The following is a 26016-nucleotide window of genomic DNA, read 5'->3' on the forward strand; positions in this document are numbered from 1 at the left end:
CGCAGGAAGAAGAGGGACTGGTTTCATGGTCTCGTGGTCTCATGGCTCCGGGATGGAGGGGTTCCTGTCCACGTTTCCACCCTACAATGGCTGCGGTACTCTGGTCTACGCTGGCCCCCCTCAGGGCAAGAGAGAGGGCTGCTTCATGACCCCCCAGGGCCTCAACTACCTGGAGCTGTGCCGGGCCATCCTGGCCCAGGTGAGCCCGGGCCAGGTGAACCCGGGCCAGGTCAGGAAGGCCAGCACCAAGGAGTGCGGCGTGCAGGTGAACGCCCGGGTGGATAAGCTGGTGCAGTGCTCGCTGGGGCCCAAGACGCTCTTCTGCCCGGAGGAGGACTCCAAGACCCCGCAGAGCCCGGAGCGGCTCTCTCCGGACCGGAAGGTCCCGGGTAGCACGCCTCCGCTGAGCCAGCTGCGCTTCTTCAGCCCCGTGTCCATCTACTCCCCGGTGTTCCACCGCAGGGTCTACAGGAAGAAGCTCCGCGAGGAGGAGGAGGAGGAGGAGGAGGAGGAGTGTGAATGTGAAGGAGAAGCTGAACGAGCCCAGTCTGAGCCGGACCGTGAGGAGGCGGATCACAGTGCTGAGGACACGGTGAAGGACCTGAAGAAGACCTTCTACAGGTCTTTAAAGGGCTCCAACTTCCAGGTGGGTGTCTCTGCAGGACCCCCTGTCCTAAACAAACCGGTTCTCTTTATTAGGAACATTATTCAGGTGGTCCCTGGACCTCAAGGTCTCTGAATAAAAGAGACTCCCCTTTACAAACATGTCCACTTTATGCAAATGTTATGAAAGAAAATCCATGCAGCTTTTATGCAACTGTCATTTCACCAATTGTATTTGAATATTTGTGCATCCTGAACAGTCTGAGCTGCATGAATCAGGTCTGAGTGGAAAACTGAGACTCTTGTGGACTCAATGAGTCCAGTTTTCTTCATGTTGATGATGTTAGTCAGTGAAACTTGATCTCAGAGTATAAAATGAGCTGCTGAGACCTCTAGGAGAATCACAGACTAGAGACCTGGAGCATCCAGACTAGAGACCTGGAGCATTCAGACTAGAGACCTGGAGCATTCAGACTAGAGACCTGGAGCATCCAGACTAGAGACCTGGAGCATCCAGACTAGAGACCTGGAGCATCAGCGACTAGAGACCTGGAGCATCAGCGACTAGAGACCTGGAGCATCACAGACTAGAGACCTGGAGCATCCAGACTAGAGACCTGGAGCATCCAGACTAGAGACCTGGAGCATTCAGACTAGAGACCTGGAGCATCCAGACTAGAGACCTGGAGCATTCAGACTAGAGACCTGGAGCATTCAGACTAGAGACCTGGAGCAACCAGACTAGAGACCTGGAGCATCCAGACTAGAGACCTGGAGCATCCAGACTAGAGACCTGGAGCATCCAGACTAGAGACCTGGAGCAACCAGACTAGAGACCTGGAGAATCACAGACTAGAGACCTGGAGCATCCAGACTAGAGACCTGGAGCATCCAGACTAGAGACCTGGAGCATCCAGACTAGAGACCTGGAGCATCCAGACTAGAGACCTGGAGAATCACAGACTAGAGACCTGGAGAATCACAGACTAGAGACCTGGAGAATCACAGACTAGAGACCTGGAGCATCCAGACTAGAGACCTGGAGAATCACAGACTAGAGACCTGGAGAATCACAGACTAGAGACCTGGAGAATCACAGACTAGAGACCTGGAGCATCCAGACTAGAGACCTGGAGAATCACAGACTAGAGACCTGGAGCATCCAGACTAGAGACCTGGAGCATCCAGACTAGAGACCTGGAGAATCACAGACTAGAGACCTGGAGCATCCAGACTAGAGACCTGGAGCATCCAGACTAGAGACCTGGAGAATCACAGACTAGAGACCTGGAGCATTCAGACTAGAGACCTGGAGCATCCAGAGACTAGAGACCTGGAGCATCCAGAGACTAGAGACCTGGAGCATTCAGACTAGAGACCTGGAGCATCCAGACTAGAGACCTGGAGCATCCAGACTAGAGACCTGGAGCATCCAGACTAGAGACCCAGACTAGAGACCCTAACCCAGACTAGAGACCTGGAGCATCAGAGGATGGATGGCTGTGATACTATATTAACAATAAGGAGGTTCCTTATTATCTTACCTTATTATTACCTTATCCTTATTAGCAGGAAACACTATCAGGCTTTCCAATCACAGCAAAATGCAGAAATGTCAAAAGATTAGAAACAAAATCAAAGCATTGATTTTGGTGTTTTTAAGTCTTGAGAGAAGAAATATTCCTAAATATGTATTGAACAAACGGTATCAACCTCAAAATTGCTGCAACATCTTCTGAGACTTAAGTTAAATAGGCTTAAAATAAAGATTGAAAAAAGTTGAATCCATCCATAAATCAATTAAACTTCTATTTTTCTTGCATGCATCCAGTGAAAAGACGTTTGGAGCTAATGAAGATACGACTAGATAAATTAGTTGGATTATCCTGCACAAATTGTCAGTGTACAAAAGGACATTTTTCTATAGTTATGCTTTAAATGCAGCCTCTATTTGCCTAAAGTTATTACACATTTCCTCAGTTCACTGTGGAGGCATGTGAGCATTTTGGGTTTGTTTGTTTTTTTCAAATTCAAGGGAATGACATTACAATAAACTCAAAATCTAAAATTGGAAGAAAAACAAGATGGAAGAATAAAAAGCTGTTAGACCTGAAGACCTTTCCCCAGGCGGTGATCCAGCCTCGGTCTGGGACGTTTTCCAGCATGACATAGAAAAACACCACTGTGTGTCTGTCTGTGTGCAGATTCTAGCTGATAGTTTGTGTGTTCTAGTTCCTGGAGCAGCGGTACGGCTTCTTCCACTGCAAACAGTGTAACATCCGGTGGGAGAGTGCGTATGTGTGGTGCATCTCTGGGACCAGTAAGGTGAGAGGTTTACCTGCCGTCTGTAGATTAACAGGCACTGAAGTTCATTCATACCATGTATGATGTGTATGATGTATGATACCATGTTTATTATCTGGTCAGGTTTACTACAAGCAGCTCTGCCGGAAGTGTCAGGTGGGTTTCAACCCCTACAGGGTGGAGTCCATCCTCTGCAAGGTACGTTTAGATCACATGTGTCAAACTGATCCAGGAAAGGGCCAAGTGGCTGCAGGTTTTTGTTCCAACCTAGCAAGAGCACACCTGATACGACAAATCAAACAAGTGAAGACAGCCCAGGTGATTAGATGGGTGGAGTCATGTGTGCTCCTGCTTGGTTGGAATGAAAACTTGCACCCACTAGGCCCTTTCCTGGATCAGTTTGACACCCCTGGTTTAGATCCTCCGAACGAGGTCAGAAACCTCCTTTCTGTTCTGACTCTGACTCCTGGTCTCCTCCCGTCTCCTCCCGTCTCCTCCCGTCTCCTCCCCGTCTCCTCCCGTCTCCTCCCGTCTCCTCCCGTCTCCTCCCGTCTCCTCCCGTCTCCTCCTCGTCTCCTCCCGTCTCCTCCTCGTCTCCTCCCGTCTCCTCCTGTCTCCTCCTGGTCTCCTCCTCCTCAGGGGTGTGCTCAGACCTGCTGCAGCTGTGAGAAGAAGCAGAGGCACATCAACATGAAGCGTCCTCACCGCCAGGACCTGTGCTGCCGCTGTAAGGGCATGAAGCTCTCCTGCGACGTCACCTTCAGGTTCAAATACATCGTGTGATCTAAAGTCTCCTGGAAGCAACAGAAGAGATCCAGATGTTCTCCAGCCAGCGACTAGATGAATCTCTGCCATGGTGGTTTATTTGAAGCAGTTTCTCAGAAAAGACTCTATGCTTCCCCCTTAATCCTGGAGCTCATGTTTTTGTAAGAAAAAATAAACAAACTGCATGTCAAAGGTGGAGAAATTCTTTTAGATATTAAATTTGCATGAATTTTAAACCTTAATCTTTACAGCTTGGTTCAACCTTAAAGCTCTTAGTTTTGTTTCATTTCAAGCTGCTTGAATGTGACTTTCTGCATAATACAGTGGTGTTCAATATAATATCAGTCCAATGTGACTAACCAGATTAATCAGGTTTTTAGTATATTTTTATTGCTACATGCTAACAAGGTACCAGTAGCTGCAGCAGATCCTCAGAAACCAACCAGACCAGCATTGGTGATAAGCAGCTCTGAAGGCTGTGCAGCTGGGTGTCTGCTGTTGACTTCACTAACACAAAACTATTTTGTACAAACTTTTTTGTTTCTATGATTTATCAATCCTGTGATCACTAAACTAATATTTAGTTGTATGACCAGTTTTTCTAACTGCTTCACATCTGTGTGATGGATCAACCAACTTGTGGCTCCTTCCAGCTGTTATTCCAAGATCCTCTAACAACATTCATCAATTCAGTTACATTTATCGTTTCAAAACGATGCAGAGCATTTTAATATTTATTGTATTTATTTATTTTAATAACATGCCTCAGATCTAGCTTACTTAACATCGCAGCCAATGTTTATATCTCATACTGTCACAACCACCAGCCTCCAGTCCAGGAGTAGATGCACGTTCCAAGAAATGTAAATACAGAATAGAAAAAAAATCTATGAACATATTTAAAGAGCTAGGAAATTTCTTAGGTTCTCAGCATAAATGTTGCATAATGTTTCAGAGAAACTAAACTAAAATCAAACTTTCGCAGCTTCTATTGTTTGTAAAAATCTTCTGGTGTTGTTTGGTTTTTATAACTATAAATATACGACAATCAAATGAACAGAGTAGAGGTTATCTTTGATCTTTAAGTCTATTTCAGTCATGTGTGAACAAAAATACTCTACAAATGTCTGTTTGATGTAAAGTAACATATTACTAAAATCACTCCACAAAACTCTCATTTGTTTCCTCGACACTAAAGAGCTGCTGCAGTCTGTAACATTCACTGTAACCCCCTCCTCCCCTCAACGCATGAACGGGGAGGAGGGGAGGAGGGGAGGAGGTGAGGAGGGGAGGAGGTGAGGAGGGGAGGAGGTGAGGAGGGGAGGAGGGGAGGAGGGGAGGAGGTGAGGAGGGGAGGAGGTGAGGAGGTGAGGAGGGGAGGAGGGGAGGAGGTGAGGAGGTGAGGAGGGGAGGAGGGGAGGAGGGGAGGAGCGGACTGGAACTGGGCCAAGAGAGAGAAGTTCAGACATCTCCAATATTTGAAAACTCGCAAAAAAACCAAAACAATCTACAGTGATAAACAGCACTACAGGTAAAAAAATATATATATTTTAGATTTTGGGGTGAACTGTCCCTTTAACCTTATAATGCATGTTTGAAATGTGTGTGTGGTGTTAATGAAACACAAGACATCATTTGATATGTCTTTTACTTTGACACGACTTGTACAGAGCATCAACTCAAAAAACAACTTCACAAAGGCTGTAAAAGTATTTACAAGGTGGAAAAAAACCCAAAACTACAGTCTTCATCTAAAAAGCTTTAAAAATGTGCAATTTCTTGTTTGGCATGCACACACACACACACACACACACATTCTCCCACACACAGGAAAAGAAAAAGACAAAAACAAACAAAATAAAACAAAAAAAACATACCCGCATGAGCTTAAAGCTCCCTTTTGTACCTCATACAAACATATCTTTCAGATAAAATATGATTTTTTTGTTAATAAATATTTCAAACACTCCATACAGTACACAGAAGATGCATGCATGGCAGTTTGATTGGAGAGAACAAACAGAACAATATAAAACCGAAGTCAATGAGTGATTTATAGCTGATCGATATATAAATAGGAAAAAAGAGAGAAAAAGGGCCGAGGACAGACAGACGTGTTCAGTAGTAGCACAGGTTGAAGAACGATGAGTGCTGAATGTCAGCATTTCCCTACTAACCACACAAACATATGCTACAATGGTTGTGTGCCATCACTATTACTAGTATAGAGACAGAGAGACAGAATATTTAGTGTGTACATGCACTATCCTCTGCATGTGGACACAGTACAGTGTGGACAGTGAGAGATTTACAGTGTGCGTCACTAACGATGCTACGAGTCGCCACAGAGCAGAAACGCCATGATGAGTCTACCAACGCCACCACAGTAGAGACAAGCTGCTGCACCCACACACACACTATAGAAACAGCAGAGGAATTACGCTTGAATATTCTGCAGCAATCAGTCTTTCAGTCAGTCAGTCTGCAGGTCAGACTCTTAGAGGAGAGAGAGGGACACTAGTACAGTAGAAAGCATTCAGCTGGGTCATGCATTGCACATTTCCCTCCAGCGGAGGTCTCAACAGTAGACACAGGAGGGAGGAGAGATCCAGCTTTGGGCTTTTCCTTTTTCTCTCACAGTAACAAAACAAACCTCTTTTCTACAACATCTTTTTTTTAAAAACTCATACCAAAACTCCTTTTAGTGCAATAGTGAAACCCTACCAGTGATGTACGGTAGTTTCTCCTCACTGTCTCTGGTGATTCTACCAGCAAACTACAGGCAGCAACAGTCAGATCAAGGTTTATCAGGTCCCAGGTCCTCCAGGAAGCAAGTTCACAATCCAGTCACAGGTCCTCAGGTGCAGAGTTACATATATATATAGTATATATATATATATATATATATAGTGCTGAGTGATGGAGCACATTGATTTCACAACACAAAGCTGTGCAGCAACATGAGCTCGTGTAGAATCATCAGGTCAGTCTGTAGTAGCTCACGTCCTTTTATCTCCACAACGGATTCTTAAAGTTTAATCTGGATCACCTGCAGGATCAAGTCTTCTCCTTCTTCAGGTTTCTCACATTTGGATTCACAAAAGCTCTTTAGGTCCTCAAGGTTCTAGTTTCAGGTCTGGACGTCAGACGGTTCAGCGTTCAGGAGCCCCCCGACGGTCCTCAGGGGCCGGGCGCCGTGGCCCACCTTCCCCAGGTAGCGGGAGAGCGGCGCGGCAGCAGCTCCGCCCAGCGAGCAGCAGCACGCCCACGCCGCTCCGCCGGGGCCGGGGGGGCGGGGAGGGGGAGGAGGAGGAGCAGGGAGGAGGAGGAGGGATGAAGATGGAGCAGTTAACACCGTGTCCTGTTGGTACGGAGAGAGGGGGAGGTGGGGGAGGTGGGGGAGGTGGGAACCCCGAGCGGGGACGGAGGAGGCGTTCCTGTCGGAGCGAGGGAGCAGCGAGGGCTCGGACGCCACGGTCGGCAGAACGCCAGGCGGCAGAACGCCAGGCGGCCGGCAGGACGGCGGGCGGACGTGTGACAGTGGCGAGCTGTGAGACGACGAGCGTCCTCTGGACGGATGATGAAGGTTCTCGTCTGGAGAACGCCGCCGCGGCGCTCGGGTCCGCGGCGGAGTAAAATCTGGGGAGAAGCTGTGAGAGGAGAAAAGGTCTGGAGGAGCAGGGAAGTCACAGAGAGAGGAGGAGGAGGAGGAGGAGGGCAGGAGGGGGGGCGGGGCTAAATGTGTTTCTGATGAGGAGGGGGGCGGGGCTAGATGTGCTTCTGAGGAGGAGGGGGGCGGGGCTAGATGTGTTTCTGAGGAGGAGGGGGGCGGGGCTAGATGTGTTTCTGAGGAGGAGGGGGGCGGGGCTAGATGTGTTTCTGATGAGGAGGGGGGCGGGGCTAGATGTGTTTCTGAAGAGGAGGGGGGCGGGGCTAGATGTGTTTCTGAGGAGGAGGGGGGCGGGGCTAGATGTGTTTCTGAGGAGGAGGGGGGCGGGGCTAGATGTGTTTCTGAGGAGGAGGGGGGCGGGGCTAGATGTGTTTCTGAGGAGGAGGAGGGCGGGGCTAGATGTGTTTCTGAGGAGGAGGGGGGCGGGGCTAGATGTGTTTCTGAGGAGGAGGGGGGCGGGGCTAGATGTGTTTCTGAGGAGGAGGGGGGCGGGGCTAGATGTGTTTCTGAGGAGGAGGGGGGCGGGGCTAGATGTGTTTCTGAGGAGGAGGGGGGCGGGGCTAGATGTGTTTCTGAGGAGGAGGGGGGCGGGGCTAGATGTGTTTCTGAGGAGGAGGGGGGCGGGGCTAGATGTGTTTGTGGTTGTGGGTCTGGATGTGTCTGCTGGCGTGCAGCCGCGGCAGCAGGAAGACGGGAGGCGGCAGCGGCCAGGTGTGAGGGTGCTGCGCCTCCTCCGTCAGAGAGGAGGAGGGAGGAGGAGATGGTCTGGGGAGGGTGAGTGAGGGGGGAGGTAAGGGAGGTAAGGGGGGGGAGGGCGGGGGCGGGGGGCTCCTGAGCTCCTGTCAGAGGCTGGTTGCCGAGGCGCTGGAGTCGGGGAGGTAGGTGGTGACCACCCGGTAGCCCTGCGCGCGGCGGATCATGTCGCGGATCTCCCCGTTGAGCTCCAGCAGCTTGGAGCAGATCAGGCTGAGGTCCTGGCGGGACCCCACCAGGGCGATGGTCCCCGTCTGGCCCAGCGTCTGGTGCCGGAAGTAGACGTTGAGCAGCGTCTGGACCTCGCTCTCCGAGGCGCCGCCGAACACGCCACTGGGCCAGCGCCGCCTGAGACCAGAGACAGGAGGAGAAGGAGGAGGAGAGGTATCAGTGATGGAGGAGGTGAAGAGAGCAGCTGCTGCTGTTTGTCTGCATGTCAAGGAAATACTGGATGTTTTGCATTTGCAACTGAGTTTTTTAAAATCTGGAATAAATTGTGAAGCGCTACAAGACAAAGAGTGAAGAGCTGAAGAGTGAAGAGCGAGGGCAGTCTGAGCTGCTGATCAAGGAGCTTTGGGATTATTTCAATGGTTTCCAGCTCTGTTTTAGGATCACTGGTTCAGTTTGCTACACAGTCTACATGCAAATGGAGTTTATTTATTTATTTTACAAATTCAAGAGAATAATACTTAATTAAAAAAACTGAAGATACCCTACGCATAGCAGTGCTCAGCTGCTGCAGGATAAACAGTCAATAAAACAATAAAAGTTGCACACCAGGATATTTAAATAGACATTTTAACAGAATTGTAATGTCATTTATATTATTAATAAAATAAATGACATCTTTTTTGCATATCCTGGTGTGCACTGGAGTTTTTCATAATGGATCTGTTGGAGATATATATATATATATATATATATATACTGTTATGTTATGTCTTTACTCCTCCAAGTAAGGGACATAAAACATATGCAGCATATTAAAAATAATCAATGTAAGCACCAGTTAGTGGATTGTGCTGAGAATGAGAGTTGCTGCCCACCTGCATTCCTGGATGTAGCGTACAGCTTTGGTGAACTCGTGGTTCTTAAGGCACTCCAGGACGGCCTGCACGGCGGCCTCGGCGCTGGGGAAGCTGGGCACCACCATGGCGGCCAGCTGGGTGGCGTGAGCGTGAGCGTGGGCCAGGTGTTTGTGCTCCAGGTCGCTCGCCACGGACGCCTCCGCCGCCTGCAGGCTGGTCCTCAGACCGGTCAGCTCTCGGGACATGTTCAGGAGCTGCAGGGACACATGCAGGTCAATCTGTGGGTGTGTGTGTGTGTGTGTGTTTGTGTTTGTTTTTGTTTGTGTGTTTGTGTGTGTGTGTGTGTGTGTGTGTCAGATTCCCTTCGGGAGTTTTTTCTTCAGGTGAACAGCATTTAAACTTTCTTTTATAAAAGAATGAAACTTCTCATGTAGCCAGCTGGAATAGTCAGACCTGTAATAATTAGTAACTAGAAAATTTCCTCTGGGGAAATTTTGAAAGGGCCACTACTGCCGGTGTGTGTACACTATGATGAGATTCTTCAGAGATTTCAAACAATTAATACTAGTAATGTTATGATACTATATAATATACAAGGAGCACACCTACAACAAGCATTCCTCTTCAAGTATTTATTTATACAGCAACCTATGACCTTTAACCTCAAAATGTGCAAAATGTGTGCGCATATGTGTGTGTGTGTGTGTGTGTGTGCATGTGTGTATCTGTAACTGTAATCACATCAAAGCATCAAAGCATCGAAACGTGGATTAATACACCGATACACAAGACTTGTGTCTACTGTTTAAAGTTTAAATGGAGTCTCTAGGTGAAATTATGCCGGAGAAGTAGACGTCTGAAAATCTTCAATTAATGTTCTTTTTTGCTCATTTTCTTTCGGCCGTCCCATTCATTTCAATGCAAAATTTGAAAAAACTTACGTCGCGAAAAATTCGTATTCCGTAGAGAAAAGTAATAGCACACCGATCCCGATCAAACCGCACGTTTTGATATATAATTTGTAGCGGGACGAAATTGCGTCCGCAAGAGGAAGAAGAAGAAATCCACAGTATAACAGTAGAGCAGCACTGGTCCCTACAGATATTGCTGGATGGGACCAGTATGGACCAGTGCTGGGGAGATTGCCCCGAGGCCCTAATAATTAATTTACCTGACAGTGATTGGGGTCACTATCTGACCTGATTGCAGTTTATTTCTCGAAACTATAATACAATACTTTTAGCTCTTTGCCCACAATAAAACATAGGAGTTAAATGTAAAAAGAAAATAGCTGCCAATGACCTGGCTGAACAAGGTCCATGTATGTTTAGTGGATACATTATGTATCTGGTATTAAATCCAATGTTGCATCAATGTTTGTGTTGCAGAGCTCCTCCATCATCTGTAGTTTAGGAAATCTCTGCTGCTTCTTCATGTTGTTTACAGGCAATGAGCCACTGCCTTGTTGATTATTTTTTTCTTTATTGATTTAGATTAAGCTGCTCCCCGTGTTGCTTGTTAAAACAGGTTATGATGTTTCTCACCTCAGGCACGGAGCTGATGGCGTGGACCTGACCGATGAGCGAGCAGTACGACTGGAACAGGAGGAGGAGCTGGAAGTGCAGCTTGTAGAGCCTCTGACAGAGCTCCAGTTGCTGCGAGAAGAAAGAAGAAAGAGGATCAGCTTCAACTCCATCAGAAGAAGAGAACACACAGAAACACACCACATAGAACACATACACACATGCAAACACACAGTAACAGAAGCTGAGTTTATTTAAGAGGCAGTGAAGTGAAGAAACGTGTAAGAGAACTTACTGCAAGAGACTCCATTTGCTAGACAGCGAGAGCGTGTTAGAGGAAGACAAAGCATCAATCAAACACATGCAGAGTATCAACCAGTCAAGCTACCAACAATTAGTCCACAGAGTTAAAACCAGCAGCTTTAACTTTCTTTTCCTGCTTCATGGCTGCGGGGGCAAAAGTGAAGAGGAGAAACTAGAGAACACAGAGCAAACATGGAGAGGAAGAACACATTTCACTTTGTTCCACAACTCATCCCAGCCCTGAATATCTAGATAGATTTATAGATAGATATAGTTATAATAGATGCACGGCTCAAAACAAACACACATCTGATGAGTGCATGCCAGGGACAGAAAGAGAGTTTACATTATACCAGGGTATTAAGATCAAAAATAGAGATGCTGCTCTTTCTAAATATGTCATAAACTAACTGAGAAATCCTGTTTTTGATGTACAGTTGACAGCAGCCACCACCAGAGGTCAGAGGTCAGCCAGCGGTGACTTACAGGACTTACAGAACTAAAATGATGATAAACGTGAGCCAGCCAATACAGACCAAGCTGTTTCTGGTTATTTAATGTTTAATGTGCTGCCTCAGAAGAACGACAGATACACTGTTCAGCTTATCTCCCCATATATTGTATATGAAATGCAATATGCTAAAATAAGCAGGATGTCTTCCTGCATGGGATGCAGTGTTATGAGGAAGTAGCATGTCCTAACTGTATGTATACATTAACTCAACAGTACTATCTTAGTGAGAGCAGCTGCAGTGACTAAAAGTAAAAAGCACAAAGTTTGTGATTTGGATCGCAGAAAAAATGAGAGAGGAGCAAAGAGGCAAGAGAAACAGGAAGTTGATATCTGCATGTTGCTGTAAATCATTTTAATAAAGTACCTTCTCCTCTGAGTCTCCAGGCTGGCAGGTGACCACGCTGTCACCAGGACACCTGGGGAACGTGTCCTTACAGTTCCTCAGCCACTGAAGGACCAAGATCACACCGTTAGTTTCTCACACATTAACAAAAAATAAAAACAGATGTATTTAAAGTGTGTGGAGGTGAAGTTACTGTGATAGCAGCATCCTCTCTGGTGTTGTAGGTGTCCAGGTACTCCTGCAGCTCCAGAGCACTGAACTTCATCTTCTCAAGGAGCCCGTAGGACATGATCTGTTGGACAAGAGGAGAAGAGGAGATCCAACCTCAATGCTCTGAACAACAGCAGGCAACTCATGTCCTGCAGCAACACTCACCGTGTCAGCATCGATGTAGATGGTGGGACAGTCGGAGCACGTGGTCAGCATCTGAGAGGAGCGGAGGAACTTTGACCCGATGCCCCTTAAACCCTCTCCAAGGTAGGTGGCAACATCAGTGGTCAGGAGGCAGAACTTACCCTGAATGTTCTAGAGGGAACAGGACGTTTGGAGGAATTATAATTAATTAATTATTAATTATAAGTCCTGCAGGATATGAGAGTTTGCTTCAAGAGAAAAAACAGCATCATAAGCTTTGTTTCCATTAAAGTCCAAGCAAATCTTAAAGCAAAATTGTGAAATGTTGCATTAGAGAAAAAGCGGATTATGGACATTTCCATCAACTTGTTTAGAGTGAATAAACAAAGATAAACATACTTTAGTCAGAAGATGTATCACTGTAGGCTAATCATCAGTAAAGTAGAGAACAACAACAACAACAAAGAGGCTGATAATCAATCAGACAACTCCACAAGAGAAAATGTCTTCAGGAATCTGATCAAATTGGGCAACGTAACAACTGTTCTTTCATGTGAGAGGAAACAGCTGATCAGTCATGTGATCTGAGTGTTATTCAGAGAACTGATGAGTGATTCCTCTAATGTGACGAACCTTAAAGAGAGAGGAGAAGACTTGGAAGGTGTGAACGGCACAGGACCCGTCTGAGTCGGTCACCAGCTGGTTGATGTGGCAGCGCCACGCCTCCTCCGCGTCGTCACACACCGCGGGCTGGAAGGCTGCCAAGATGGCGGAGAAAAATGGAGAAGGGGGAGGAGGAAAACCAAGGTCTTCCAAGTCATCTACATCATCACGTAAGCTGTTGCAATGGAAATGGGAAAGAAATGGGGGGGTACAAAGAAAAAAAGGATTTGATACCTTTCCCCCCAAAAAAGGCTTTTATATCCAAGTCAAGAGCCCAGAAACCTCGTGGGATTATATGAGGAATAGGGAGTTTAATGTTAGGGAAAACCAGGAAAATAAATGCAAAACACAAAGAAAAACCATCACACGCTGCTTATATTAGCCACGCTTGTGGCAGTTTTTTCTTTTTAGTGATTTAGTTATTTTTACAAAGTTTAACGAAACAATATCAGTACTTTAAGAGGGGGAATATATGAGAATGTAAATGAAAACTGGATGAATTTACAGCACACTTATTTTTATTATATTAAAAATGTTCCTGCTCTGACCCAAAGCTATATGCACAAACATTATAACTGTGAAATATTTACATAAATGTGCAGTTAAACCGAGGTTTAGTCCATTTGTGGGTTGATAAAAAGTTCCAGAGAAACAATATTCCATATTGTTTCCTGTTCTTTTACTCCTGTCTGTCTCATTCACCTGGGCAGACAGTTGGGGTCCAGGAAGTCCAGCGGCGGCTGGCAGTAGTCGGCGCTGAGGCCTCTGTGCTCCAGGCGGGCCAGCTGGTCCAGAGGCCGGTCCAGAGGCTGGTCCAGCTGGTCCAGCTGGTCCAGATGCTGGTCCAGAGGCTGGCCCGCCAGCTCCAGGGTGAAGCTCTCGCCACAGTCGGAGCCGTGCGGCAGCTCGGCGATGCTCAGCGAGAGCTCGTCGTCCTGAGGCTGAGTGTCCTCGTCCTCCAGGCTCACCCTCCCCTAGGACACACACCAAGGTTGTTATAGTAACCAAAACTAACCAAATAACCAAAACTAAAATTGAAATAACATTTTCGTTAACTGAAACTGTATTGTGTGGTTACAAAACTAACTAAAATTAACTAAAATTATAGCGAAAATGTCCTTAGTTTTCGTTTTTGTCAACTTTTTTCATTCATAATTCAGTGTTTCTATTTGAACATGCAACACATGGTGAATATGTTTACTGAGACTGGGATGTTTACACTAGAACCAAAATACAAAACACCCACAACTGTAAGAGTTAATAACCTTATTGGGGCTGAGATGATAAACCAAAGGAAATAAAGGCACATACCCATTACAAAAAAACTAAAACTAACACTAAAACTAATAAAAACTAAACTAAAACTAAGCATTTTCAAAAAATAAAAACTAAACTAAAACTAGCAAACTCACTCTTAAAACGAACTAAAACTAACTGAATTTGAAAACAAAAATTCACAATGAAATTAAAACTAAAACTAATGAAAAATCCAAAACTATTATAACCTTGAGACAGGTTACTGCTCCATGAGGAGGCCAGCACCTTCAACCTGCATTCTTCTTTAATGGCCAGTTTGTTTCTCTCTCTATTCAACTCTGAGCTGGGAATGATGTCACCACCAGAGGAGGAGGCCAAGTTGTCCATTATGAGTAATAGCAGAGCATCAAACACTGGCAGCATGTCCACACATGAAGAGCTAATAAACTAATAAACTTTGTATATTTACAGCTTCCATTGATGTTGATGTGAAGAGCAGCCAGCTCAGATTAGAGTTCATCTGAAATCTGACTTCAGAAAGTGTTTAAGTTGATTCAAACTTTAAATAGTAAAATAAGAATACTTGATTTATGAAGTAAACATTCACATCATGAGTTTATGATCTTAATTGTTAGTCTCAAGTCTTCTTCAATACAGCATGATGTTTATTTTTTAAACGATGGTCCCATTTAGAGTCAAATAAATGATAAGCAGGGCTATGATGTCACTGTGTGTTTCTGTCTTTGACCTTTGACCCTTTCACACTGTGTTTTCTTTTCATCGAAGTTCATTGTCACATGTCTTGTTCAGCGTTTGGTTGGACTAATAGATACTCTAAGTATTAATTCACTGTAGATAACCACTCCCCTTGCACTAGTGATGCATTCTGCACATGCACTGGTTGCAAAAATAACAGTTTGGCGACAGGAAGAGCAGAATCTGAGGTTTCAAAACCAGAATCCAGAAAAAACAAAGGGTGACATCACAGTCATTACATCCTCTGTTTCTAAAGAGCCTATGGTACAAATACATACGTGTGTATTTATTACTCACGTGTAGGCCGCCGTGGTCGTCGTGGACGGCGCCCTGGCCCGGCGTGGTGGCACTGAAGGACGGCGGGTCAGCTGACGTGTCGTAGGAAGTAGACAGAGAGTCGGTGTGGTTGGTTTCCTCTGATGGAGAAGGGTTCGTCTGCAACAGGAAGACAAACCTCAGACATGTCATCTTTATTCCCTCCTACTCTGTCCAGAGGTGATACAGTATTTTATCAGCCTCAGGCTCCGTTCACACGAGGACGGTCTGAACAGAAGACCTAAAGTGGCGTCGCGTCTTCACTTTTTATTCCTGGTTTAGACGAGCGTTTTCAGGAGGAAATCTGCTGCATACGGTGATCTAAAGTGTGTGAAATGTGATTGTATGCAGCCAGGCGGCATCACTTAAAGCCATAAGAGCATCTTTGGGCATGCAGAAGTTTTCACGCCACACATTTCCATCAGCTACTCCTTCCACAAAGTTCTCCTCCATCACTAGATCTCCCAGGTCTCGTTCACAGCCGTCTGGCTCCTCCCACCAATCGCTGCATCCAGAATGTGATGGAGGTAATTCCAGATCCTTCTCTGTTCACTAATACTATCTGTACATATCCTGGACATTTGGTGGAAAGACTCCTGTAAGTTTATTAGAGCTGCCAGAGCAGCTTGAAGGTCCCACCATGGAAATAATCCCACGTTTCTTTATTTCCTGTCCTGGAGCATGTATGTGACGTAAACACATACGTGACGTGAGCAGATCAGATCAGAGTTTTGTGTCTTGTCAGTGTAGACGACACGCTACGGAGGAGAGGATTACACTTTTACACTTTGGAGGGTGGTTTCACATTTTTGTGTCTTTAAGCCCCAAAAACGCCGTCACCGTCTAAACGAAAGGCACTTCACATAAAATATTTTGTCGTTTTTACCCGCGAGCGTCCTGGTGTAAACGGGGCCTGAGTATATTTATTAAAACTCTTCAGTGGTTGTTAAAGTTATTAAAGCTCTTCAGTGGTTGTTAAAGTTATTAAAGCTCCCCACCAGCTGGGAGTGGGAGAGGCTCTGGCTGGTTGAGGACTCCTCTTCCTCCGAGGACTCGTCTGAGTCGTGGGGGTCCTCGTGGCCCAGGCTGGGGGTGCTGCCTGAGTGCTGGCTCTCCTCCAGCAGGTCTCCCAGCTCCGTGCTGTCCAGAGAGCGCCGCCGGACGCCCCAGTTAAAGTTATCCACCGTCTCTCCCTGCAGGAAACACACACAGACACATTGGAAGACAACGGCAGAGCCCCGGCAGAGAGGAAGACTTTTAGAGATGAAGAGCGTCTGATGACAAGCACAAGATGCAGAATGTTATTGGTGGCATCAGAATATGCTGGAAGGCCGTTTGCATTCAATATGATAATCTATCCCCCATAAAGATACACAACATAAACTATCTCCGTTAGGACAAAGAGCAATAAGTCAGAAATGTAATCTGCAACCAAGCTGTGAGAGCAAAATGAAGCACAAGCATCCTTTGTTTGTTTGTTTCAGAGAGAAACAAAGGAGCCAGAACACCACAGAGCTGATCAGAGCTGATCAGAGCTGATCAGAGCTGATCGGAGCCGATCAGAGCTGATCGGAGCTGATCAGAGCTGATCGGAGCTGATCAGAGCTGATCAGAGCTGATCAGAGCCGATCAGAGCCGATCGGAGCCGATCGGAGCTGATCAGAGCTGATCGGAGCTGATCAGCTCCGATCAGCTCTGATCGGAGCCGATCGGAGCCGATCGGAGCCGATCGGAGCCGATCGGAGCTGATCGGAGCTGATCGGAGCTGATCGGAGCTAAGGTGAGTGAGACCTTACCTGGAGCTCCTGGGCAGCGAGGGGAAGAGAGAGAGACACAGAGTTAGACAGAGAGAGAGACCAGCAGGAGGGACAGAAAATACTTCAAATATATTGATGTCAAAGAAAGAGACAGAATGGATCAGATATAACAGATATAAAGGTAAAGGAAGGAGAGAACAGATACTAGATATATTTAAACTCAGTGAAAGTGTCTTCACCTCTCCGTCCTCCAGCTCCACGTCCAGGAAGTCAAAGTCTCTGAAGACTCTGAACTGCTGCTCGCTGGCCGTGTCGTCCAGCGTGTCCTCTCTGGTCCCGCCCTCCTCCGATGACACGCCGCTCTCACGCACCTCCATCATGTCCAAGTCGCCACACGAGGAGAAGATCACCTGACGAGGGAAACAGAATCACTGCCTTGTTCTCTCAGAGCAAAGCTGCACTTTAGTTTTATAACAGCTGAGACAGTAGACACGTGATGATTCACATCCTCAGAAGATCTATACTTCTCTCTCACCACATACGGATCCTGTTACATGTGAAATATGGTCATAATCTCCACTTATGTCTGTGAGTTATATTGAATAATGGCTAGAAAAGTGTTTTTACAGAACACTATTTTAACACAATGAAGTTGAACGTTTGGACATAAAACATTGTCTCTTAGTATTATTAGGGTATCCCCAAAATAAAGTCTCTGGCCTCGGCTGTGAATTTGATAAAAAAACAAAAACAAATAAAGGACATTTGAAACAGGACTAAGACTTAATATGAAAAATAGCTGACAACATTATAAACACACTATAGACACTATAAACAAATCATTTGTAAATGGGATAAGAGTTTTCAGAAATGCTACACATGGCACAGAATACTGGCCAGAAAAGTTTACTTTTTGCATATGAAATATCGCTTCATCACTTTTTCTTCATTGTTAGATATTTGTAGGACATTTTGTGAAACTTATTGTCTGAATTCTTGAGTTATGGCCAGAAATATATTTTGTGAGTTCACAGTGATCTTTGACATCAAAAATGTAATTTAGAAATATGAACTCTTGGTGTTCCTTAGATATTGTGTTTGACAAATCTGACATAAAAACAGAGACACTCTATGCCCTGTAGATGTTTAGACCTGAAGCATTATGAACATGATTCCTTACAGACGGGTTCTTGGTGAGTCCAACTTCTTGTCCACAAAGAGACAAAACGTTCACCAGCTTCTCCCTCGTTCTTTTCTGTCAGGAGAAAAAAAGACAGAAAGATTAAATCAAAGAGGAAGTGGATGCAAGCTCTCCTCTTTAAACACACGTTGAGGCAGAATGACTTTATCTTTATAGAATAAATGTTATAGTTTACTGCTATCTTCATGTTCTGAACATAGTGAAACCAATAAATCACAATAAATCACAATAAATCAGAGCCCAGTGCTCCAATAAATCTTTTACATGTATATACAGTCAGCAATGATTTGACTGGTGTCATCAAACTAAAGCAAGCAGAGAAATAAGACTTTCATGTCAAAACAAAGATATATAAAGTAGATTACAGTTGTCATAATATTCATAATATTATAATTTGACTGTTGCTCGTGTTACATTACCAAGCAGTACCAAAGATTTACAGTCAGAGATGATAAAAAGAGAAGATCTTGACATGGTGACATGTTAATGGAAGGGTCTTTTAGAACAGCTGTTCTCAACCTTGGGGTCGGGACCCCAATTGGGGTCGCGAGATGATTTCTGGGGGTCACCAAATCATTTAGGAAGTCAGCTCTGTCTCCACTGTGTTAAAGTGTTCATGTGTTCATGTGTTTTTGGTCACTTAATGTCTTTTTTTTGGTCATTTTGTATTTTCTTGTCATTTTGTGTCTTTTTTTTTTTTATTATTATTTTGTGGTCAATCTGTGTCTTCTTTTGGTCATTTTGTTTCTCTTTTAGGTAATTTTGTTTCCTTTTTTTGATCATTTTGTGTTTTTTTGGTCTTTTTTTCCTTTTTTTTGGTCATTTTGTGTCTTTTTTGGGTGATCTGAACTGTGCTTGTGAGATTGTGTTCAGTGAGCGGGGGTCCCGGACAACATGCATGTTAAATTGGGGGTCGCGACTCAAAAAGGTTGAGAACTACTGTATCAGTCTATAATTATTATTAATATTATTATTAATAATATGAGTGTACCTGGGAGGACTGAGGGCGTCTCCAGCTGACGGGCACCAGGATGGTGTTGGAGTTGGAGCCGGAGGAGGTGGAGGAGGTGCTGCGGGTCACGGCCATGGCTCTGGCCTTCCCCTCTCGCCCTCCTGAACCCTGCAGCTCGTCGAAGCGACGCCCGATCACCGGAGTCTGCAGAGAAGATAATCAATAATCAATAATCAATCATTATAGAGAGTTGGTTCGGATGCTACAAACATTTATGACACAGACTCCTCGATGTTTCCTCTGAAACATCTGTTAGAAACATTATATTTAATGGGTTTTTAGCATGGAAATAACATAAACATATTAAATATACAAAGACATTTATAAACACCCTACCCACTCTTAACATCAGAAAGAAAAGAAAATGAAAGAGGGATTAAATACATATTATTTTTATTATTATTATTATTAAAATAAATAAATAAATGCCCATAAAAATATGATTTAAACAATACATAATATAAAGTACAGCATTTTTTTAATTACTTTATTGCAAATTTGATATATTTTTAAATTTTATTTATGTAACAATTGAATTACCTAATTTCAGCCTGATCACTTTGCAGGTATTGTATAAAAGTTTCCCTTTATTAATTAATGCAAGGCGCCATTTCCTGTAACAACGTCTATGAAACATTTGTTAAAAGTTTTGTTGTTTGCTCACCTCAGAGATGTCGAAGGTGAAGTCGAGAGTTTTCCCGGGCAGAGCCTTGGCCGAGCCGTCCCAGACCCGGCTGACCTCCAGGTTGGACAGGTCGCCCTGCGAGTGGCCGTACACCGGGTGGACCAGGCTGGCGGAGCGAGACACCACCAGCTTCAGGATGTTCAGGGCGTCCTTCCAGTGGATGGTCTAAGGAACACAGCATGAGAATATTATAGAGAGGACTCATAGTCACACAGAGAAGGAGCTGATTACTCTCCAGCTGACAGCACAGAGGGAAAGTTACCTGGACGAACTTCTCGATGGTCTTGGTGACGTCAGCGTTGAACTGTTTGACCTGGACGGCGGTCAGGTCCATGTGGCTCAGCAGACAGTAGATGATCTGCAGGAGAGACTGTTGCATGCTGGGAAGACCTTTATCCAGCAGCTGAGGGTGGAGAGATGTTTAGAGAGTCATGAAGCATGCAGCACTACACTTCCTGATACATTTTACTAATATCTGAAGCTGATCTCAATGTTAATTTGCATTTTTTATCATTGATTTTAGTGGCTTTTATTCTGCTTCATGGATCACAGACGTCTACCGGCTGAAAATTATTTTCAAAATAAAAGCGATGCGGTCATATTGATTTCTAATTTCTGGGTAACCTCACGCGGGCCGCCCATTGCCCAGCTCTGCTCTACTGATGGGTTAGAACCATAGACTGTATAATTATATTTATACAGTCTATGGTTCTAACCCATCAGTCAGGAGTCAACTCCTGTTGGGTTTAAATATGCTATATAAATAAACTTAGGACTAGACTTAGACAGTACATGAAGGTAGAGAATCATTTACAAACTGGTGGTAAAAGTGCAACTTTTCAGCAAAATATCAACATTGACCAATTCTACACTATAATAATAATGAGTTCAGCCTCATACAGACTACAGAGAAAGATCCGTATATGTAAACCTATTTATATAATATTTATCAGCTCTTACCTCTGCCATATAGGTGACCATGTTGAGTGTGATGTCAGAGAAGGCCTCGTGCAGGTAGCGGCAGACCACGCTGACCCAGGAGAACGGGTCCCGGGTGTAGGAGCGCGTCTTATAGAGCGTCATCACGTGGGCCAGGTGGGACAGCTTGGTGTGCTTCTCCACCAGACACACCTGAGACAGAAACACAGAGCTGTACTGATTGTTTCTGTGCATATTCATATTTCCAGTGCTCCTTTAACTGAAGCTAACCTAAAAGAAGCTAACAGCTGTCTTTGTACCTGAGCGATCCTCTCAGCGCTCTCCTTACAGAACTGAGTCGGGTGTCCAAAGTGCTGCACCAGGTGAGGCAGCAGACAGAGAACGTTCAGAGGGAAACCTGCAGAGATATTTATATTATGAATAATAATATATATAATATGAATAATAACATAATGATCCCCAGTACCAACCTATAGACTGAGTGCTGTCAACAACAGGGACCCGTGAGACGGGCGTGAGCTGGCAGAAGAGCTGCAGCGTGAGGTCGGACGTGGCCTGAGAGGTGAAACCCTTCAGCAGCAGCTGCTGGATCCCAGAGAAGCCGCTCCACCTCAGCTGGGCCTGCAGCTTCTCCAGACGCTCGCGGTTCTCTGCTCGGTCTAACGGCACCTGGGAAATAACAACGTTTTAGAAGTTTAAAATGATAATAAATGGTAAGAGGTTTAGAGTACAGGAGCTTTAAAACAGATGTTGAAATGTGGACAACCTTCACATCAAACACTACACAATATTCTAAAGATGATGGTTCCAGATGGAGCAGAGCGTGACCTTCATTATCTCATGGTGAAGCAGACGTAAACACTGCAACAACTGGCAAAAAAACAAAAGCAGTAGACTAACAACTTTTATTGACTATTTTGGTCAGAAAGTAGTGATGTATTGTCCAGATGTTGACAACAGTTGGGCAGTTTAAGACTGGATCTGTAAACTCCTCACATTAGCAGATAGTCTGGGCCAAACATCAGTAGTCAGGGGCTGAACCAGGTTAAACTGTACCTGAGCAGTGTTAACTGTGTTAGCATGGATCAGCTGTTCCAGCTGGTAGTGAGGAGCTGCTCAGCCTTCAGACATTGATTTCAATCTTCTGCTTCTACTAATAAATAACTTCCCTGCTAAGATGAGTCACTTTCTAGTCTTCTACCTTTGACAGCAGCTTGTGAACGAGGCGAAGTGACATCTGATATTCAAACTCAAAGTCTGACTCCATGAGGGACACGGCCACCCAGAAGACTGTGGCCAGGATGGTTGAGGGATGAGAGATGTGAGCAGGATCGGACAGAACGCTGGGATCGATCCGATTGGTGGAGGAGGTGCAGGAGCCGGGAGCTCTTCCTGTCCGGGCCAGGCCGTGGCTGTTACACGCCTGAATATTAAACACTGAATCAGTAAGATGCACAACAAAGTCTGCAGACAGATGAAGGTGTCACACTGAACACCAGTCTTTGTGTCTCGCCTGTATGCGGTCCAGCGTGGCGCTGCGTGGAGGATCGTTGGCGTGGTGGCCGCACTCGCCAAACTTCTTGGGGACGGAGTAGGACCGCTGGTGGCGCTGTGAGGACAGACCAGCGAAGCCGGGACCAGGGAAGTTCAGCTGCCCCGTGCTCTTCCTGTTCATCAGCTTGTCACTAGTCACAAAGTCTGGTGAGGAGGTCCTGTCAATCAAACACAAATATGGTTATATATGTTCAATGGAAAATGATTTATAGCAACAAAACCGTGATAAAGAGACGAGGCCGACCTGGTGAGAGCCGCCATCAGGTCGCTGTTCTTCAGACACTCGGCTAGATTCACCACCACCGACTCCAGCGTCAGCAGCACCTCCATCACATAGCCCTGCAACACAATATATCAATAATATATCAATCATCTCTATTGATACATCACATAGCCCTGCAACACAATATATCAATAATATATCAATCATCTTTATTGATATATCACATAGCCCTGCAACACAACATATCAATCATCTTTATTGATATATCACCTAGCCCTGCAACACAACATATCAATAACATATCAATCATCTTTATTGATATATCACCTAGCCCTGCAACACAACATATCAATAATATATCAATCATCTCTATTGATATATCACATAGCCCTGCAACACAATATATCAATAATATATCAATCATCTCTATTGATATATCACATAGCCCTGCAACACAATATATCAATAATATATCAATCATCTCTATTGATATATCACATAGCCCTGCAACACAATATATCAATAATATATCAATCATCTCTATTGATATATCACATAGCCCTGCAACACAATATATCAATAATATATCAATCATCTCTATTGATATATCACATAGCCCTGCAACACAACATATCAATAATATATCAATCATCTTTATTGATATATCACATAGCCCTGCAACACACAACCTACATCTCATAATATATCAATAATATATAAATCATCTTTATTGATATGGCATTTTCCATGCAAAGAAAGCAGCCCAAAGTGCTTTTCAATCAGCAAATAAAACATGGGACTTTTAAAACTAGAAACAGAACTAAAGGGAGGAATAAACTCCTGTAGTGTCTCACCTGCACCTCGTCTCCGTGTTCTCCCACCACCTCCACCAGCCGGGACACCAGGTCGGCCACAGCGTGGTTGTTGATTGGCTGTTTGAGAGCTCTGAACACCTGGAAGGAGCGTCCGGCGTAGTGACGAGACGAGCTGCACAGAGCCGTCTGCAGCGCCACGTCGCTCAGCTGCTGCTCCAGGTGGAAGTCTGAGAGCAGAGACACAAACACACATTCAGCTTGTTTGGAAGGATTTATTTTGTGCTAATGTGTTGGATTTTGCATTCTGTCTGGTGGATTCCCTCACAAGAGAACACAGAAATGGTTTAAAGCAAATAATTTTAATCCCAACTACAGGCATATTGATTCATGCATTTATCATAGCCAGAAAAAAATAAACAGACAAAATGTAATAATTTCTGACAGTCCATGAATGAATTATGTGTGACAAATGCTTCCATCAAGAAAAAATAACCAAAACTAAAATCTAAATGACCTTATTCTATTATTTAAAATATCTAATCTAAAATATCACCAAAATCTATTTGGAATAACCAGATCCTATAATAATAATAACCAGATCCTGTTCAAAACATTAAATTCTGTTCCTCAGCAACACTGTGAAGCCATGATTGATTGTGATATTAATATAAATATTCACTGAAAATCTGTTTACACGGAGGAGAGAGGAGAGGACAGGAGAGGCTGGAAGTAGAGTTTGAAACAATGTAAATAATTCAATATTAATATATTATAGCTCTCACCTGACTTGGACTCCTTGAAGACGGAGACGACGTGGCGCAGGAAGTTGGAGAGCTGCTCGGTGCTTTTGGAGTTTGGGTTCTTGGGCGTGATGTCCTCGTGGACCCACAGCGGCCCCAACGCTCTGAGGACCAACAACACAGTACTCCAGGCACTGTTTACCCACCACCAGCACCACACACACACATTACACACTGATACACACTGATACACACACACAGTACTCCAGGCACTGTTTACCCACCACCAGCACCACACACACACATTACACACTGATACACACTGATACACACACACAGTACTCCAGGCACTGTTTACCCACCACCAGCACCACACACACACATTACACACTGATACACACTGATACACACACACAGTACTCCAGGCACTGTTTACCCACCACCAGCACCACACACACACATTACACACTGATACAGCACACACACACACATTACACACTGATACACACTGATACAACACACACACACATTACACACTGATACACACTGATACACACACACACAGTACTCCAGGCACTGTTTACCCACCACCAGCACCACACACACACATTACACACTGATACAACACACACACACACATTACACACTGATACACACACACAGTACTCCAGGCACTGTTTACCCACCACCAGCACCACACACACACATTACACACTGATACACACTGATACACACACACACAGTACTCCAGGCACTGTTTACCCACCACCAGCACCACACACACACATTACACACTGATACACACTGATACAACACACACACACACATTACACACTGATACAGCATGTCACACACACATCCTGCACTTCACTAACACCTGAACCTTCTGCCCTACAAAGCAAAAAGGCAGGAACTGCATTTTTGGTCAAAAATGAGTTATTATCTTTTTCATGACTTTCAAGGCATCCTTTGTTATGTGACAAAACATCTGATCTCAAATGTGTGTCGTTTTGGAGAAAAATGGTAGTTTGTACAGTAACTAAACGGATTACAGGAGAACTTTAAAGTCATTTTTCTCAGTTCTGCACTCTGCCTAGTTACTGCCTGTTTGCTCTGTAGGACAGTATTAGTAAGCTGAACTCCTGGGTCGCACCTGGTGGAGAGGAACTCGATCAGTTTGTTGGTCTTCTCGTCGGTCTCGTTGGGCGTGTCCTCCAGGTCCTCCAGGTCGTCGGGGGTAACCAGGGGCAGGTTCCCCACGCTGCCCGCCGTGCTGCCGCCACCCAGACTGGCGGAGGAAGAGTTGGAGGTGGAGCTGAGGCCGGAGTCCGCCACCGGAGACGCCTGCCACTCCCGCAGGAAGTCAGGAGCATCTACAGGAAGTCACGTCAAGTCAAGTCTAGTCTAGTTTATTGGTCCCAACTTGGGCAATTTGTCTGCAGTCTAGGTGTATAAAATACATAAAAAACAATACATTCCAACACAGGTACATACATACAACAGATCACAGCCTCATTATATATCTAAAGATAAAACAAACAAAACAATAGTGCAGCAGAAGGCAATTCCAGGTGAATACCATCAGGATATAGAATAAAATGTGTGCAACAACTAGTCAAACAACCTTCCTGTCCACTGGTACATGTCATAATGTCCTAGGATTACTAAAGATGAGTGTTCCTCTTACGGGACTGCTGGTACTCTGTGTGGTAGCTGGACTTGATGGTGAGCGTCTTGTTGTCACTGATTTCTCTGGTCAGCATGAGAACTGAAGCTATCACCTGAAACACAAACAAGGATTCTTCAACAGCTAAACAGTTTGGTTGCATGCATTCATTTGTATCGTTTCATTGCCACAATATAAAATACAATATTTGGACTAAAATGGCATAATAATAATAATAATAATAATAATAATAATAATAATGAGTGTTAGGAT

The 26016-nt window shown here is 44.7% G+C and overlaps 2 protein-coding genes across 3 annotated transcripts in view; one reads left to right on the forward strand and one right to left on the reverse strand.

The window, feature by feature from the left end:
* On the forward strand, window positions 1–3830 carry zar1l (zygote arrest 1-like). Its single transcript, XM_059351444.1, has 4 exons — window positions 1–646; window positions 2836–2928; window positions 3031–3105; window positions 3547–3830. The coding sequence occupies exons 1-4, from the start codon at window positions 26–28 to the stop codon at window positions 3688–3690; spliced, it is 933 nt and encodes a 310-aa protein (XP_059207427.1). The 5' UTR covers window positions 1–25; the 3' UTR covers window positions 3691–3830.
* A 4274-nt stretch (window positions 3831–8104) lies between these two features.
* The window catches only part of fryb (furry homolog b (Drosophila)), a 76055-nt gene continuing 58143 nt past the window's right edge, over window positions 8105–26016 (reverse strand). Inside the window, exons 41-66 of one of the 2 annotated variants that reach the window (XM_059351417.1) lie at window positions 25765–25858; window positions 25231–25450; window positions 24120–24271; window positions 23377–23564; window positions 22544–22638; window positions 22259–22457; window positions 21947–22168; window positions 21216–21414; window positions 21045–21142; window positions 20767–20937; window positions 20069–20209; window positions 19786–19971; window positions 19101–19265; window positions 18089–18163; window positions 17148–17318; window positions 16150–16344; window positions 15134–15271; window positions 13526–13797; window positions 12794–12998; window positions 12182–12331; window positions 12000–12098; window positions 11828–11911; window positions 10942–10959; window positions 10668–10778; window positions 9142–9377; window positions 8105–8443 (exon numbers count right to left, since the gene is read on the reverse strand). In XM_059351417.1, the coding sequence (XP_059207400.1) occupies window positions 8185–8443; window positions 9142–9377; window positions 10668–10778; window positions 10942–10959; window positions 11828–11911; window positions 12000–12098; window positions 12182–12331; window positions 12794–12998; window positions 13526–13797; window positions 15134–15271; window positions 16150–16344; window positions 17148–17318; window positions 18089–18163; window positions 19101–19265; window positions 19786–19971; window positions 20069–20209; window positions 20767–20937; window positions 21045–21142; window positions 21216–21414; window positions 21947–22168; window positions 22259–22457; window positions 22544–22638; window positions 23377–23564; window positions 24120–24271; window positions 25231–25450; window positions 25765–25858 (4143 nt within the window). In that variant the 3' untranslated portion in view covers window positions 8105–8184. The remainder of the gene's footprint in view (window positions 8444–9141; window positions 9378–10667; window positions 10779–10941; window positions 10960–11827; window positions 11912–11999; window positions 12099–12181; window positions 12332–12793; window positions 12999–13525; window positions 13798–15133; window positions 15272–16149; window positions 16345–17147; window positions 17319–18088; window positions 18164–19100; window positions 19266–19785; window positions 19972–20068; window positions 20210–20766; window positions 20938–21044; window positions 21143–21215; window positions 21415–21946; window positions 22169–22258; window positions 22458–22543; window positions 22639–23376; window positions 23565–24119; window positions 24272–25230; window positions 25451–25764; window positions 25859–26016) is intronic. The other variant, XM_059351418.1, reaches the window with a different exon arrangement.

Source organism: Centropristis striata, chromosome 15 (genome assembly GCF_030273125.1).
Source record: "Centropristis striata isolate RG_2023a ecotype Rhode Island chromosome 15, C.striata_1.0, whole genome shotgun sequence".
Classification (NCBI taxonomy): Eukaryota; Metazoa; Chordata; class Actinopteri; order Perciformes; family Serranidae; genus Centropristis; species Centropristis striata.